The sequence below is a fragment of the Cupressus sempervirens genome, chromosome 1 (assembly GCF_028749045.1).
Source record: "Cupressus sempervirens isolate cs-2001-9-10 chromosome 1, ASM2874904v1, whole genome shotgun sequence".
Classification (NCBI taxonomy): domain Eukaryota; kingdom Viridiplantae; phylum Streptophyta; class Pinopsida; order Cupressales; family Cupressaceae; genus Cupressus; species Cupressus sempervirens.
In genome coordinates, this window is record NC_143118.1 from 763,488,574 (window position 1) to 763,504,960 (window position 16,387).

At 38.5% G+C, this 16,387-nt stretch overlaps 1 protein-coding gene across 1 annotated transcript in view; it reads left to right on the forward strand.

Annotated features, from left to right (window-relative positions):
* Positions 1–16,387, forward strand: part of B73 (molybdopterin biosynthesis CNX1 protein / molybdenum cofactor biosynthesis enzyme CNX1 (CNX1)) — a 255,040-nt gene that overhangs the window by 183,582 nt on the left and 55,071 nt on the right. Inside the window, exons 11-12 of the mRNA XM_089789691.1 lie at positions 13,549–13,706; positions 14,926–15,032. Coding sequence (XP_089645817.1) covers positions 13,549–13,706; positions 14,926–15,032 — 265 coding nt within the window. The remainder of the gene's footprint in view (positions 1–13,548; positions 13,707–14,925; positions 15,033–16,387) is intronic.

The window sequence follows — 16,387 nt, forward strand, 5'->3', positions numbered from 1 at the left end:
TATGTGGACGAAATTGCAAAGAAGTGTGCAAATTTCGTCAATCTGTCTACCACAACAAAAATACAATCCCGACCCTGTACCTTGGGGAGGCCTGTAATGAAATCCATGGAAATGCTATCCCACTTCTTCTTTGGTATGGGTAGGGGCTATAGTAAACCACCTAGAAAGGAATGTTCCTGTTTGTTCTGCTGACATACTGGGCACTCCCTAACAAACTGAAGCACCTCTGTTTTGAGTCCTTTCCAAGTGAAGCGCTCTCTCACCTACCGATATGTCTTAAAGAATCCGGGATGTCCTGCCAATGGTGAATCATGAAATGCCCTCAGAATCTTCTGCTTCATAGCAGACCCGGATACTAAATAAATCCTTTCCTTGTAGATGATCAAATCATTTACAATAGTGTATCGACTATCCTGAATAGTTCCTTCAATAACACTAGATGCCCAACTATCCTTGGCATACTCTGCCAAGATCAACTCTCTCCAATCGTCCATGACTATCCCAACAGCAAGCAAATGAGGCCTTCTGGATAAAGCATCTGCGACGATATTTTTCTTCTCTTTGACATAGACTATGTCAAAATCATAAGCCTGTAACTTATTCACCCATTTCTGTTGCCTGTCATTGAGATCCTTCTATCCAAGGAAATGTTTCAAACTGTTATGATCTGTTTTTACCAAAGTGACGAGAATCGGAATCGGCACGGCCGAATCGAATCGTGAATCGGGGGTGAATCGCCGGTGAATCGGCGATGAATCGGCAAATTTGAAAAAACCCTTTAAATATAGAGATTTTAACAATTTAAGACTTATTTCATGCACCCTTTATTGAATATAACTTAAACATACTATAACATCATCAAATAGAAGTTGAAACTTAACATATATAAACAAGGAAGTTTGTGTTTACCACATGGGGTAAAGAGTTTTTATAAGACAGCTTCTTATCCAACACTTACTCCAAGTGCTTCAAAGCATATCACCCGTCTCGAAAGGCTTGCTTTATTGTTCTCTCCACCACAGACACTCCATGCCTGCAACAGCTTCAGGTCTCATCAACTGGTGAGACTTCCCACGACTGATAACCGCAGCGACTGGGGGTCGAGGGGCAGCGCCCCCGTCGCCAAAACCAAATTTGCACTCTGAAACCCACACAAAACTATATGGAACACAGTGTTTTTGTGATTTTCTTCTGATCCCACACTCTTTCTGGGAACCGCTGATGTTTTACTACCTGATTATGTCTTTCCCTTCCCTTGGGCATCATCCGTTATGCATTCTAAACATTTTTTATTTGTCGTCGTTTTTTTTTTTTTTTTTTTTTATTTTTATAACCTATGGTTCTTTTCTCTTCTCCTCTCTTCTAGTCATGCTTAACAATTAGAAGGCCCTTTAGGGTTATAACAAAGAGGAAAGGTAAAAAAGAAAGCAAAAAACATAAGTGATTTTTTTATTATTTCCAACTAAACATGCATGCTGTTGCCAGCCGATTTTTGGCGATTTCTAATGGTGATTCAGGCGATTTTTTGAGTGAATTGCCGATACATGCGATTCAGGCGATTCACCCGATGAAATCGCCGATCACGATTTTCAACTCCAAAAAAATCGGGGTGCATGAATCTGATCGCTGAATCGGCGATTCACGCGATTTCAGTGCGATTCTCGTTACTCTGGTTTTTACTGTGAATCGACTCCCTGCTAAGTATTGCCTGAACTTAGCTAGCGCATGCATGATTGCTAGCATTTCTTTGTCATAGATGTAAGTTCTCTCAACACCTCGTAATTTCCTGCTCTCGTATGCGATGGGATGTTTGTCCTGCATGAGGACAGCTCCTACGCCCTCTCTTGAGGCATCACACTGCAGCTCAAAAGGCCTGGTGAAATCTTGAATGGCTAAAACAGGGCATGTACTCATCAGCTCCTTGAACCTGTCAAAACAATCCTGAGCCTTCTTTGACCAATTGAAACTGTCTCTCCGTGTCAAATCTGTAAGTGGTGCTACTATCTGTGAAAATCCCTTCACAAATCTGCGGTAGAACCCGCAAAGCCCAAGAAATCCCTTGAGTTGCGAAATGTTCCTCGACGGTGGCTAATCCAGAATGGCCCTGATCTTGTCTGGGTCAACCTGAACACATCCTGAACTAATAATATGCCCTAGATAGAGCAACTCTGTCATCCCGAACTCGCATTTGCTCATCTTGGCATATAATGACTCCCTCTCTAGAATGTTGAGCACTGCATCAATATGCTTCAAATGTTCCTCCCAAGTACGGCTGTATATCAGTATATCATCAAAAAAAATCAACACAAACTTCCTCAACTGATCTCTGAATACTCTATTCATACAGGACTGGAAAGTGGCGGGGGCATTAGTCAACCCAAAGGGCATGACTAAGAAATCAAAATGTCCATAGTAGCATCTAAAAGTTGTCTTCTCCACATCCACCTCTCTAACCCATATTTGGTGGTAGCTTGATCTCAAATCAATCTTAGAGAAGTAGCAAGCACCGTGCAATTCATCAATAAGCTCATCAATTCGCGGAATAGGGTATCGGTTCTTGATTGTCTTCTTGTTTAGTTCCCTATAATCAATGCACATCCTCATTGTACCATCCTTCTTCTTCACCAATACTACTGAAGAAGCGAAAGGACTCTTGCTTGGTCGTATGTGCCCCATGTCAATCAACTCCTTGATTGCCTTTTCTATTTCATCGTTATATCTCTTTGGATGGCGGTAGGGTGTGATGATGACTGGCTTAGCCCCTTCCTCTAACTCAATAACATGCTCGATTCCCCTATTTGGGGGTCTCCTTGGAGGTATCTCACCAAACACTTTAGTATGTTTGGTTATTATTTTTTGTACATCAGGGGGATACTCCTGTTTATGTTGCTCTGTCACCTCAGGCATTACTCTGAACTCTGCTGTCCACTGCACCTGGTCGTGTCTGAAGAAACTCTGCATCCGCTTGAGTGACACCACTCGCAGTCTCCCATCTAACAAACCTCTGAGTATTATCTTCTAACCATTTGCCTCAAACCTCATTTCCATTTTCTGGAGGTTAAATGTAAACTCTTCCAGAGATTTCATCCAATTCATCCCAAGCACCATATCCTGATCACCAATGTTGACAACAAATAAATCTCCCACCATGTCATAATCTCCCAAACAAAGCTGCAAGTTGGAGATTTTCTTGGTACAGTCGATTTTGAAGCCGTCGGCAACCATCACCTTAAATCCCCTATGCTCTTCTGTATGTAGCCCTCTACGTGTCACAAACTTTTCATCAATGAAGTTATGTGTTGCCCCTGTATCAATAAGTGCCACAAATCTTTGTCCATCCAAAGTTCCCCTAACTCTGAAAGTGATGGCCTCCTGTATACTGGACAACTGAGCTATCGTGCTATCACTGTGTGCTTCCTCATGTGAAGAATTATCATCTCCATCTGATTCTGATGACTGCTCTGAATCTCCATCCACTGACTCTTTGACTGAAAAGTACTCCATCTGCTTGGCTTTTGCTTTCAATGGACACTTATGTGACAAATCCCAAGGCTCCCTGCAATGAAAACAAAGCTTCTTCTTCCTGAGATCATTAAGTGTCTCATTGTCCAACCTCTTACTTTCCTCCTTAGGTGGCTGACCCTCTCTACGAAAAGGTTTACTGTCCTTATCTTTCCTCGAAGGGAAACTCTTTGCCTGGAATTTATTTTTAGAAGCTGAAGAGGAATCCATGTCACGAGCTTTCTTAATGGCTTCCTGGAAAGTGGGAGGGTTGAGAGCTTTAATCCACCCTCTCAACGGATCAGCTAACCCATCCATAAATAGAAGCAGTATCCTCCGTTCAGATACATCTGTTACTAACACCGCAAGTTTCTGAAATTCTGAAATGTATGTTTCCAATGATCCCCATTGTTTAAGCTAAGCTAACTCCTTGAAATGTAGTTCTGGATCCTTCCTATCAAAACGTTCAATCAGTCTCTCTGTAAACTCCACATATGAGGTAATGTGTGCATGACCCATAGTGACCATACCATGATGCCACCACTCGTGTGCTAACCAATCCAGATGAATTGTTGCATACTTAATAGCTTCTTCCTTAGGCATAGGGTTCAATTGAAAGTATGTATCAAGCTTTTGAACCCAAGCTCTTGCTGTAGACTTCCTCGAGCCATCATAATATGGTAACTGAAGTTTCCCTACTTTCTTTCGTAGCTCATAGCTCTGGTTCCTGTCATGTCCACGTGGCATATGTTTCATCCGCACATCCATATACTCCCTAAAGGTAATTGCAGCAGTAAAATCTGGACCTTCGACTTCCCAATCTCTCCTCAACTAGTCCTGTATATCAGTGATCTGGGGCTCTGGTACAGGCTGCTCTGGAGCTCTAGGAGGAAATGTGGGAATCATGGGCCTCGAGCTCACTATCCTAGCTTGTTGGGGTGCATGACCGAAATTGTTCCCGACTTGTTCACCTCCATTATGTGTCCCATCCTGATTATTCCCATTCTGATTGTTATCATTCTAATTATTACCATTTTGATTATTTCCTCCACCTATGTTAGCGTTCAACCCCATTTGACGAGCCATCATCTGCATCATAACATCCATTCTCTAATTTTGTTCCTGTGCCCTCTGTTCTGCTAATCGCTGTCCTTGTGCCAAGGTCTCTAATAACTGTAAGAATCTTTCCTCTCTAGGATCCCGAGCATTCCTGTTATCTCGGTCACCCATATTGATGTCTTGATGAAAGAATACCTCCTCTGTGTCTGTATGACTAGATTCTATGTCCACCTGCACGGATGAACTAGACTGTTTGCTTTGCAAGTCTGAAGTCGTATTTTGTCTTGCTCTGGTATTGCGAAAATTATAAGGCCCCTGTTGCATGCTCAAACAAAAAATGCTCTGATTTTAGTGTTTTGACATGTCGTCAAACACTTTCCCCTCTATCTGGCTGTTTCAAATTCCCTATAAGACCTCCACAGGATGGCAGGACTTATAGCTCTGATACCACTGTAATAACCCACCTCTAATCTGCCCTCAAAAAAATGCTGATGAAAGCTCAAGGAATTTCATCAAACAATTCACATGCAAGGGATGTATGACTGATATAGTATTTCAGCTAGCTTCAAATGACTTTTTCTTCAATTTGCATCAATGAAAATCTTGTGCTAGAACACTACAATGGACTACACAATGACTAACATGAGTGTGCTACTAATTTTGACAATATTCAATGTATATATATGATCTAAGCATGAGAAATGAACACCTACAGCCAACTGGCATTTTTACAAACAGTTGGTATGCAAACTAACTAGCTGATAAATAATGATATTAAATTGCTTAAATGGCACCAGCAGCTATTATCTTCTTAATTGCAATGAAAATTACAATGCTCATGAAATATGGCCAAGACTTTGGCATTTACATGAATTACAAAATGATAATGCTGGTATAATGCACACTTACAGCTGAAAGCTTATAACACCCAAAAAAACAATACATAACAAGAACTTGGTTGTAGATGGCTGTAATAATTTTCTCCTATGCTGCCCCTTCTACTTCGCTTTTTTCGAACTGCTTTTCCGGCCTGCTTTCTCGCACCCGCTATTTCAGCCTGTTTTTTCGGTTCCGCTTTTTGAACTGCTTTTTCCGCCTGCTTTTTCGGTTCCGCTTTTGTCAGGCTGCTTTTTCGTATCTGCTTTTTTCAAACTGCTGCCATGTTGAATCTCAAGACCATATCTTTCAATGGCATCAAGATTTCCAGCTTGAAGGGATTTCGTCCTTCAAACTATTGAGATATAATCTCCAGAAAATTCTCCAATTTCTTTGATACTTCCAAGCCTGCATAAATGAGAGCTATCCTCTTCCTTTTAATCCCTTCCTCACTTGCTCTACGCTTCCGTCTTGCCAATGTGGGATAATACATGACTTTTAATATTACTTCTTTTTTTCTTTTTACAAAGTCCACGTATGTACTCAAAAGGGGGACTCTTGATTTTTATAAAGTGACTTTATGAGACATTATAATATTTAATTTAAATAGTCACTTTACCGTTGTAACTTCAAACAGTAAAATAATATACCAAATAAACTCGAAATCCCACATATAATAGCTCATTAGAAAGAACCCAACAAAATGCATCTCATCCTGTCACTGAAAATTTAAGGCACTACATCCCCCTATTGGCTTACTAAAAATAGTAAGTCTTCCTGACAACCCAACAAACAAACTCCGTTTGGCCTGTAATTAAATTTGACTAGGCCAAATAACCTCAGGATCCCTTTTCAAGTCCTGGTTAGCCCTCGAGACCATACAAGAATGGGCTAACGACAACATACCTCCAAATTGGCTAAGTGGGGGACATTACACCTAGACGAAAACCCGCTCTGATATCTCAAAGATTGCTGGTTAGCCCACGATGGCATAATGGAAAGGGCTAGGAAAGGTCTAGGATTGTGACAGTAGTAATGAACCAGAGAAGGGGACATTTCAGTCCTCCCTTACCAAAGATTGCTTGCCCTCAAGCAATCAAGATCTGCATGCTGTGACCATAATGCTTGGGTCCCATATCAATCTCAAGTAAGCTACTTGAAATGGAAAGGGCTAGGATTGTGACAGTAGTAATGAACCAGAGAAGGGGACATTTCAGTCCTCCCTTACCAAAGATTGCTTGCCCTCAAGCAATCAAGATCTGCATGCTGTGACCATAATGCTTGGGTCCCATATCAATCTCAAGTAAGCTACTTGAACGAGCCACTGCGCAACTCTGATAGAAACATGTCCAAAACTGTAAAGCTGCTCATTAGTTCCCCACAACAACAATGCATCAATCGTACCAATACCGAGTCCCAAATTACCCCACGTGCATGATCAGCCAGAACAACATGCCATGTGTTACCATCATATACAAGAAGATCTTCTATCTGACTAAGAATCTCGCTCCAACTGAGATCACAAGCACCATGGTCGTCAAATGACCGTGGGTACTCAACTGTGTGCCAACCAACTCTTGGAAACATTACTAACCATGGGTAAGTTCCTCTTGGATCCCACAATATAAAGACCAACCACCTTCCCGACCGTCTGTAATATCCTGCTGCTCTATGCCCATAATGGGTGGAATATCCAAGCTGCTCCTGCTACAACGCTGCTCCTCTAATTGTTCGCTCTTTGGCTATACGGTTTGCCACATCTCTATCCAAGGCTGATCTGTAATCAGCGTTATGTCCTTTTGTCAGGGCAGCAACCTCTTTGCTACAACAAGTATCACTTTGAGACTCTTAGCCATCATCAAGCTCGAATAGTAGATTCTCCATTATCCAATCAGCATCCATCTCAAAAAGTGAATTACTATGCTTCATCCAATCAACATTATGCAGGCTGAAAGTAATATCATCATCATAGGGATCAATTTCCTTGTTCATATGAGTTGCATGCAAAGGAAACTCTGCTGCTGTGTCATCATTCTCCTGCCAAAACTCATCATGTGAAAATTCTAGCTTGCTATTACTTTGAATAGGACCTACCTCATCAAGTTGTTTCTCAAGAATAATCTCTAAATCACCAATATAGAAACTTATATGTTCCTTATCCATAGCTGGAATCATTTTATCTATATTTTTCTCTTTAGTTTCCTCTTCATTCCTACAATTCCCACAAACATGATCAGGTGTCCATGTGTCTTCACATGTCAAGCATATTTGTTCTTGCCTTATAGGAGTTCCTTTAAACTGTAAACCCATGGAGATCAGCTCACTATCCATCAAGAGATCCTAGAATTTGTTGATTCAAGCTTAGGCTGCAAATGGGAGCGTTAACCTAAACAATCCTTAGCGATATCTATCTTCTCTCCTGCAGAAAGCTAACAAGATTGACTGCAACCTCTTGCAAATTTTAACATAATCAACTAAAATTGAGGATATGCTGATGTGCATGCAAGTCCTTGTATTTCTTGAATGACGCTTCCCAATTCCGAACAAAAGGCAATATAACAACTGGACTATTAAGTCATTGCATCCAAGGTCAATCATGAGGTAAAAATATCACACCTCTGCCATAGCATCTAGAATTTTAACCCTCTTGGCAAATGCAGGGTCCTTGTCATCATATTTTCTCTCTAAGTTTTTCACAGTCAGTTGCAGAACCTTCCTCAACACATCATCGTTATAAGATGCCATAGGGACTTTTATTCACATAATCTGGTTGAGACATGTGGCAACTGCAAAACTAACATTTCTGTCTGGATGCTTCATAAACCTGGGTTGGACCAAGGTTACCATTAAAGGTTGTAAGGCCTAATTCAGGAGTCTACAATCTGCCTGCTTAACTTTGGTCAAATACATTTCTATCACCTCCAATTCCCAGTGAACGGCATCTAATGAGTTTATGGAGTCTAATTGCCATCCAGCCATATATAACCAGTTTCCCACTTCCATTTCCTTTGGCAAATCTCTTATTTGTTCACCGTTAAATGTCTCATTGAATTCTTTTGAGAACACATGATTTTTCAGACTTTCCATGACTGCTTCAAGTGACTATGCTTTTGGTCAATTAAAGAATGTCTTTCCTTCTGTAGTGACTGTTGGATCAAGATTTCATTGTTTCTCACAAAACCAACTTCAATTACGCAGTCACTGTCAAACACTTTCACATATATTGCTACAGGATTGAAAAATGGTAGAAGAGTCATACATACTGGGTGACTTTGAGAGCTTTGAGAATTGCTACAAATGGAAGTCTGTGGCAGATGGATGAGAGAATTTTTCTGCAGAGATGTCTAAATCTGGAAACTCCACTCCCAATCATCAGCGATGTCAACTTATGATCCTGAGCAATTGTCATTTCAATTCTTTGAATCTTGCATCACTCTACTAGAATGAGTCACCTATGACAGACAGGAAGAAGAAGAATCACAAATAAAATTTTGTTTGACTCCAACTTTGTTCAATGTTCTTCAGCTTCCACCCAAAGGGCAATTACAACTTCAACTAGTGAATTTGGAAGTTCAACATTCCAGTGACTTCAATGGTCAATTAGCAACTATATGAAGTTAACATAACTCAGGAATTTAGCAACCACAGTTTTGAAAATTTGTCTCTGTGCATAACGCTGCAACCAGATAATCCTGTAATGGCTTCCCTAACTCCTATCTCCTGACAGAAAACCATTTAGAAGCAGCCCATTAGGAGTGTATCAATTGGAGACGGTTCTGCAAATAGAGAATTCTTTTACGCAATCCACGCGCCTGCACGTGTCCAATTTCAGCTTGAACGAGTACCTTACTATTCCGTCCAGGCACTCATCGTAAACATTATTGTTTATTCAACCAATGAGGAGGCTCCTTTTAGGAATTTAGATTCCCAGACTACAGTTGAACGACAAAAATTTGTCTCCCAAGATGAGCTTTTACTGTGAATGCCTCCAGTTCCTGTGAATTATTTATCATTATGTGGGCTCCACTGTTTTGTTTCATTCATTGGTTCTCGACTATAACTTTGACACTAAACTTTTCGTGGCAGAGGTGTTATTTTTTCTCGAGTTTTTTTTTTTGAAATATGTCTTCAGGAGGCCACTGTTGTTTCTAAAGCGTCTCTATAATCGTTTGGCACATGTTGTTCCACCTACCTGTCATTTCCAGCGATAACATTGTAAATAATAATCGACACTTGCAATGCCTCCCCAATAGTAGTAAGTGATGCATTAGTTTTCAACCCACGATTCCAAGAATCACAGAGAAACGCATGTCCAGATCAACTATAATTCTCTAAACTTATGTTCACTAAAGATGGTTCCTAGGAAATGCTTACAGATTTATTTGCGGCAACTGGTAACTCCTAACACGGTACTCTTCCACTGCAGAAATTTGATCTTACACAACATTATCTCTGCAACTTATAATTCTAAGAATGCAGTCACTGATTTTTTCTAACTTGAGTTGCAAATGACCTCTGCACAGAGGCTTAATACACGATATCACACACAGTTATAGGTTGCTTGTTAGAATATTTAAGTCTCCAGAATATCTTTGAATTTCTGACAAATCTCCTCCGACTCCAATGTTATATTAATAATTTACCTTAGGAAGAGTGGTAATTTTATTCACAACAAATATTAGATTCAACTCTGCAAAAAATCGTCTTCCACAGCTGGGCACAGCAAGCCAAAGCTAGACTTCTTCTGCGAAAATTGCGTTGCCACAGTCTTGTTCTTGATATGATAAGGGTCATGCCATTGAGAATTTCTAACCAACAATGTTCATGTCGAGAAAGGGTACCAACATACTCTGAATATCGACACACTGGAATGTGGATTATGAACAGATATAACCTTTGGTGTTCCTGACCAATAATTTTCTCAGGCTTTAAAAAAATCAGTTTCGACTATAGTTTGGATACAAAGAAATTAATATTTTGATCCACATTTAATAAATTTTCATCCTGTCCGATAAACAGTCATGAATTTATTCTTTTCTGAAAAGAACAGACGGACCCACAAAATATTACATGCCCAGACTTTAGGATATAATTGTTGGCAATGCTAATTTCATTCCTGTGCAATTTGTGTGCCAAATTCCAATAATTTTCCCCGCGTCAATAGTATAGACATCTTCCCAACATATATGACTTGAAAAATAAGCCACCGCAAATAAAATTTCTGAAATGATTGATCAACTTTCTTTATATTAAATATAAGGACCAATCTGTAAAACCCTTATTATATCTCTGTTACCTGTTACACAGTTCTAATAAAACTTCGACCAGGTTTATTTCTAAGGCTTTGATAACACCCTTAGTTACTTGTTTAAAAAATATATATATATTCCTCAGGATGACAGGATTTAAAGCTCTGATCCCATTGTAATACCCTGGCCGACTATCATTCTCAACCCCTCAAAATGAAACCACAAAATAATGAACAATGAATGCATGTAACAGATTTTACCAGTTATTCAACCCACAACTAGCAATTTCACCAATATCGCAGATTAAAACAACCTAAGATTTGTTATTGCATTATACATCAGCAATTCAATAACTCTTATTTTCACCCAAATCGAATCTTACAAACAGAGATGCAGTTAGATTGGAAGTACGGAAAAATCAGAGATACTAAGTACAAGTCAGACACCTGAAATGACGCCTCCACTACGATGGGTTTTCGTTCACTGTCTTTCGACTTGTGGATTTTCGTCCTCTAAGCAGGCAGAAAGGTGAAGCTTCCAATTGACTCTCCAAGAGAGCTCAATATGTAGATCAAATCCGAGCAAATATCCAAGCCTAACCAAAATGAACACCTGAATGTCCTTTTATAACTATCCCCGTGCCTCTTCATTTTCCCCCTACTTGACTCTTCATATTTCTTCTCCCTGTCTTATTATTCCACTTTAATTAATCTAATGTTTCCATGTAATAGGAAAGTGGCATAATAAATAATCTAAATGCATCTCTGTTATAAAAATGAACAACCAACTGAACTCGGAATAACTGGTATGATAGCTCAATAAAAAGCTCCCGATGAACCAGTCCTAGTCCAATACTGGAATACCAAATACTGACCCAACTGACTTACTATAAATAGTAAAGTATCTGAGAAACCTGGCCAAAACACTCTATCTGGCCTGAAATTGCAAGTACCTAGACCAAAACCCGCTCTGATACCTCAAAGATTCCTGGTTAGCCCACGATGGCATTGTGGAAAGGGCTAGGAACGTGACAATAGTAATGAACCAGTAAAGTGGACATTACACTTAACCTGTATAGCTCTGTCTCACATGTTTCTAGATTGTTGCAGTGTAATGGTGATGTGTTGCAGATTGTCATGGCCCTGTTTGAATACATTTCAGACTTCTACGACCTTTGCAAATTTTTCTCAATTGATGCAGTTCAATCCTGGCCTATCTTGGCCTTGTACAACATGTATTGACTCTCCCAACTGTTGTAAAACATCTCCATCAACAACAGTTTGATTGCAATAGACAATTACAAACACAATACCAACTCCTTTTGAACCCTTTCCGGGCAATTGAATATTGGCAAATGAAGTAATAAATATCTCAATCAATATGATTTCCCTTGTAAAACTCCTAGGAATCCTCCTGACTATGTCTTTCAACAATGAAGAGAATGACATTTGTGAGGGATTTCATCATCGCAAACCCTTGAAGAAGAATTTCTCCTATATTTTATAAGTTTTGTATTTAATCCAGCCTGCTGAAAGAGGGGTCTTGATATCTTTTATAACACTCTCATAAGAGCTTATTCACTCACCTTGCCAATGTAGGATAAACAAAATCACTTTTTGTCTTTTCCTATTTTCTAGGATTTCACTTTTCCCCTATTTACTCGCAATTGCTTCCCCCCCACTCTTTTATTGTTTTTCTTTAATATTTCCCATGCCATTTAAAATAATCTCCCTTCAACTTAAGCCCCAGACATTTTATGTCTCTGATGTATTATTTAATAAAGGGACTAGAGATATTTTCCACTTAACTATAGACCAATTATTAATGCATACTATGTCATATCAACGATATTATAATTAATCTGTCAATGTTAAGTATTCACCATAGATATGACATCATCACTGATGGTCCTAACCATCCCCAAATGACTCACTATAAATAGTAAGTATGCCCAAAATCGTGCTTAGACACCTTAGAATGATCTGGACTACAACTGCCTTGGCCAAATGGCCTCGAAGTCCCTTGAATGTCATGGTTAGGCTACAAGACTATGGGGAGATAGGCTAATGACAAAATCATACTCTAATTGCTAGAAAGGGGACGTTATATTTTTATCTTTCAATCTCTAAGAATGAATGGGGTTTCATCTTTTGATATTTGGAGTCCAAGGGTGTTTGCCCTTGAATTCTATAGTTGAACATAAAGCTCAAAGCCTCAAACTATGATAGAAAAGATTGAATAAATTGGTATCAACCAAATACATCAATATATAGCACCAAGAGGGCACAAATTCCAATGCCCCAATTTTCCTAGCAAACATAGAAATACAATATTAGAGTTTCTTTCCTTAAAATCAAAATTGACCCCCCTTTCTCATGTATATCAACTTGTAACTCATAATAAGCTGTCATAGAAATCTGTCATGAGGAAACTGTGAAGTGGCTTGGAGGTCACAACAACCCACTTCTAGAATCCTAAATGTTTTCAATGTCGTAAGGTCCCATTGTTAAAATACTGGGTAACTAAGGAGGTTGGGCTCACATAAACTGAACTAATTAAAAGGGGACTTTATAATATCAATATACAAAAAAAATTATTTGGTGAACAATAGAGGGTATTGGATCTTCTCTATATGCTTTTTTAATGTTGTGAGATTCCTATCAACAATACTCATGATGAATCAAGTCATCATTAAGATAATAATGAATTATGTGGAACTCTGGTCTTTAGTGCTCGAATGTTACACCACTCCTTAGTTGTCAAGAAGTTCATCTCTGCTGCTTCTATTCTCTCTTTAGTATTATATCAAGTAATGACTGACTATATTTAATAAATTAATCCTGATAAAACAGTACTTTTGCAGTGGCCCAAGAGCAGTTTCTGTTGTAAACTCTGCATCAGAAAGGCTGGGTGGTGCAAGGGTGGTCGCAACTGCGGCAGTTCATGATACAGTGGATGCCATTCAAGAATTTATACAAAGGTGGAGTGATCAAGATAAGGTTGACCTTATTTTGACTACAGGTTTTAATCTATTCTCTCAAAATACATGCTTTATTTTTACTAGAGCTTTGCTTTGTCTTATTTGATGCCTTGTTGTGACATAATAATCTTGAGTACCATTTCTCAACGTATTCTCTTCCTAAACATAATGTGCTTTGGCTGAGCCATTTGTACATGCATTTATATGCTGGGAAAATGTAGTGTATTTATTATTATTAAAAACTACCTTATTGACTACAATTTCCTAGAAATTGTTTCAAGATTATTTCTATAAAATTTGAGATATTATTGTGATAAAAAATCCACTTTTGGTTTCTCACAGTATACTATAGTTACTCAAATTGGGTAAATTAGCTTTATAATTCCATATGGTACCCTTGTTTTCAAATTCATAACATTAAGCTACTGTTTGGACTTGAGTTCATGTTTTTCAGAAAAACATGAACTACGTTCCTTAAGATGCATTATGGACAAAAGTGCACACAGAAGGAAAGAATATCAGGTGCTCCCTCATTTGATAGCTAATCTAAGCAAAAGTCCTCTGAAAAAATTTCAAGAATTTCTAAGTTTCTTTATGAATTGAAACATAATACATATGTATATATAGTATTGCATGAGATTTTTGGTTGGTCAATTGTACACTTAGTGAACTAAATAAGCAGGAAATAACCATCATGCTTAGAGCTTTATTTAGCTTACCAGCCATATTCTTCGGTTTCTATATCCTAAATTTGATTGTCTCTTACACCTATCGATTTTTGCATATGACCCATTTTAACTTGAAGAACATTGCAAGTGGTGCTTGAATGCTTTTGAACATCAGAGAAATCACTTTGCCTAATTACCACCGCTCCTTACAAGAATTATATATTGCACTACAGGTGATAGAATTGCACTTGAGACATTTAGGGATTGTAGTCAATGTCATTTTCTAGTTAACAACTCTTATGAGAAACTCTACTGCTCCAGTTTATCCTAGAACTTTTCAGTGTTTGTTCTAAAAATGTTCTTTATAAGTTTCCAGACATTGGAGAGAAATGGATGGATTCAAGAATCACTAATTTGACAAGTTGTTTTTGATGTGTGCACTGTCTTTTAAATTGATGTTCTGGAGAAGCATAAAAAAATGGAATGTGCCAATTCCTCACATTAAACTTGTTTTTTGGACCTGTTTAACTGCTAAACCGGATATTCAAATCAAGTAGGTTTCCAACCTTGTTTCATCTGTTTGCAATGCTAGGTGGCACCGGATTTACTCCCAGAGATGTTACTCCAGAAGCAACAAAACCATTGCTACATAAGGAGGCCCCTGGCCTTGTGCAAGTAATGTTGCAAGAGAGTCTGAAGGTAAATAGTTTCTTCAGTTGTACATCTTGTTGAAATGAAATTGGAAATTCTAATGAATAATGAGGGGAAACTAACTGTTTTAGAATGTTTCAACCACTTGCATTGATAATTGAGATGGTAATGCATTTTCTTATTGGTCTGTAAATTTTTTAACTGCAGTAGAATTTACAAATCAAAATTTGATTATCACTTTTTTAATTGCCGAACAAATGACAGCCTTGAAGAGGGGTGAATGTTTTTGAGAGCCAGAAAAATAACATGTAAAAGATTTCAACACATAAACTCACCAATTATGATAGGAATCCTCTAGTGGGGTACCCATTGTCACACTGCAATTGCCCATCTATTTTAAGGTCATTTATTTGGAAGGACAAGTGGAGATAGTGGAAAGTATAATACTCAGTATGTTCCTTACTACTCTGTCATATGAAAAGCTGAATTTGCCACCTTTAGATCAATCCAACAATCAAACTTTCCTCAACTACTATTTTTTTTGTCCATTCCCCTATAACTCAGTGCCTGTGTTGCTGGAGCATAATTTATGGAAAATGTACATGGTTTTTTTGGACTTTGTCTGGTGACCTTTGGGGTTGATACTGCAGGTATGGATGCCACTCCATTTGGATTTTAGTTTGCAAATGTGGATCTGAATCTATGCAAAATTAGCTACATACATTTCCCATCATAGAAATGCGTGATACTCCATTTTGAGATGGGCAAATTTTAGACCCATTAACATTATGTACAGTCATCGTTGGTAAACTCCAACTCTTCAAAATCTTGGCAGACTCAAAATTTGTTAATTGGCAATAACTTGGTGAACAATTGGCAACTTGAAAATTGCTAAATTTCTTTAGAACACATTTTTTTGATAAATTTCAATTGCAAAATGTATATGCGTCATAAATAAGTACAAGAGTGTTCTCTATCATATTGTGGGATTGCTTCTTGTACGCCCGCATTGGATGCAAATAAATCTATGAATGCGCTTGTGGGTGCATAATGGGTGCGTGCAAGATGCAACCCATCCCTATAGATACACCAGGATGTGCATCCCACACATCCAGACGCCTATGTAGGGCTGGGCACACATCCAACTCACGCCCAAACGCATTTAGGTGCCTCAATGAAAAAGTCAAACAAAAAACACTTTTGTTTTATTCTACAAAGTTTCTTTTCCTTCTAACCCTAAAATGGCTCTTTTGAGGGCTTTCAACTCAAAAACATATCATTTTGCTTGTTTTGCTCTCAACTTATTTTGTCTCCATTTTGACATTTTGAAGGGCAGGTGGTTTTTTTCTAAGGAGATCATTTGTGGACTGCCAAACAACTTCCTCAAAGGAGATTTAAGCATC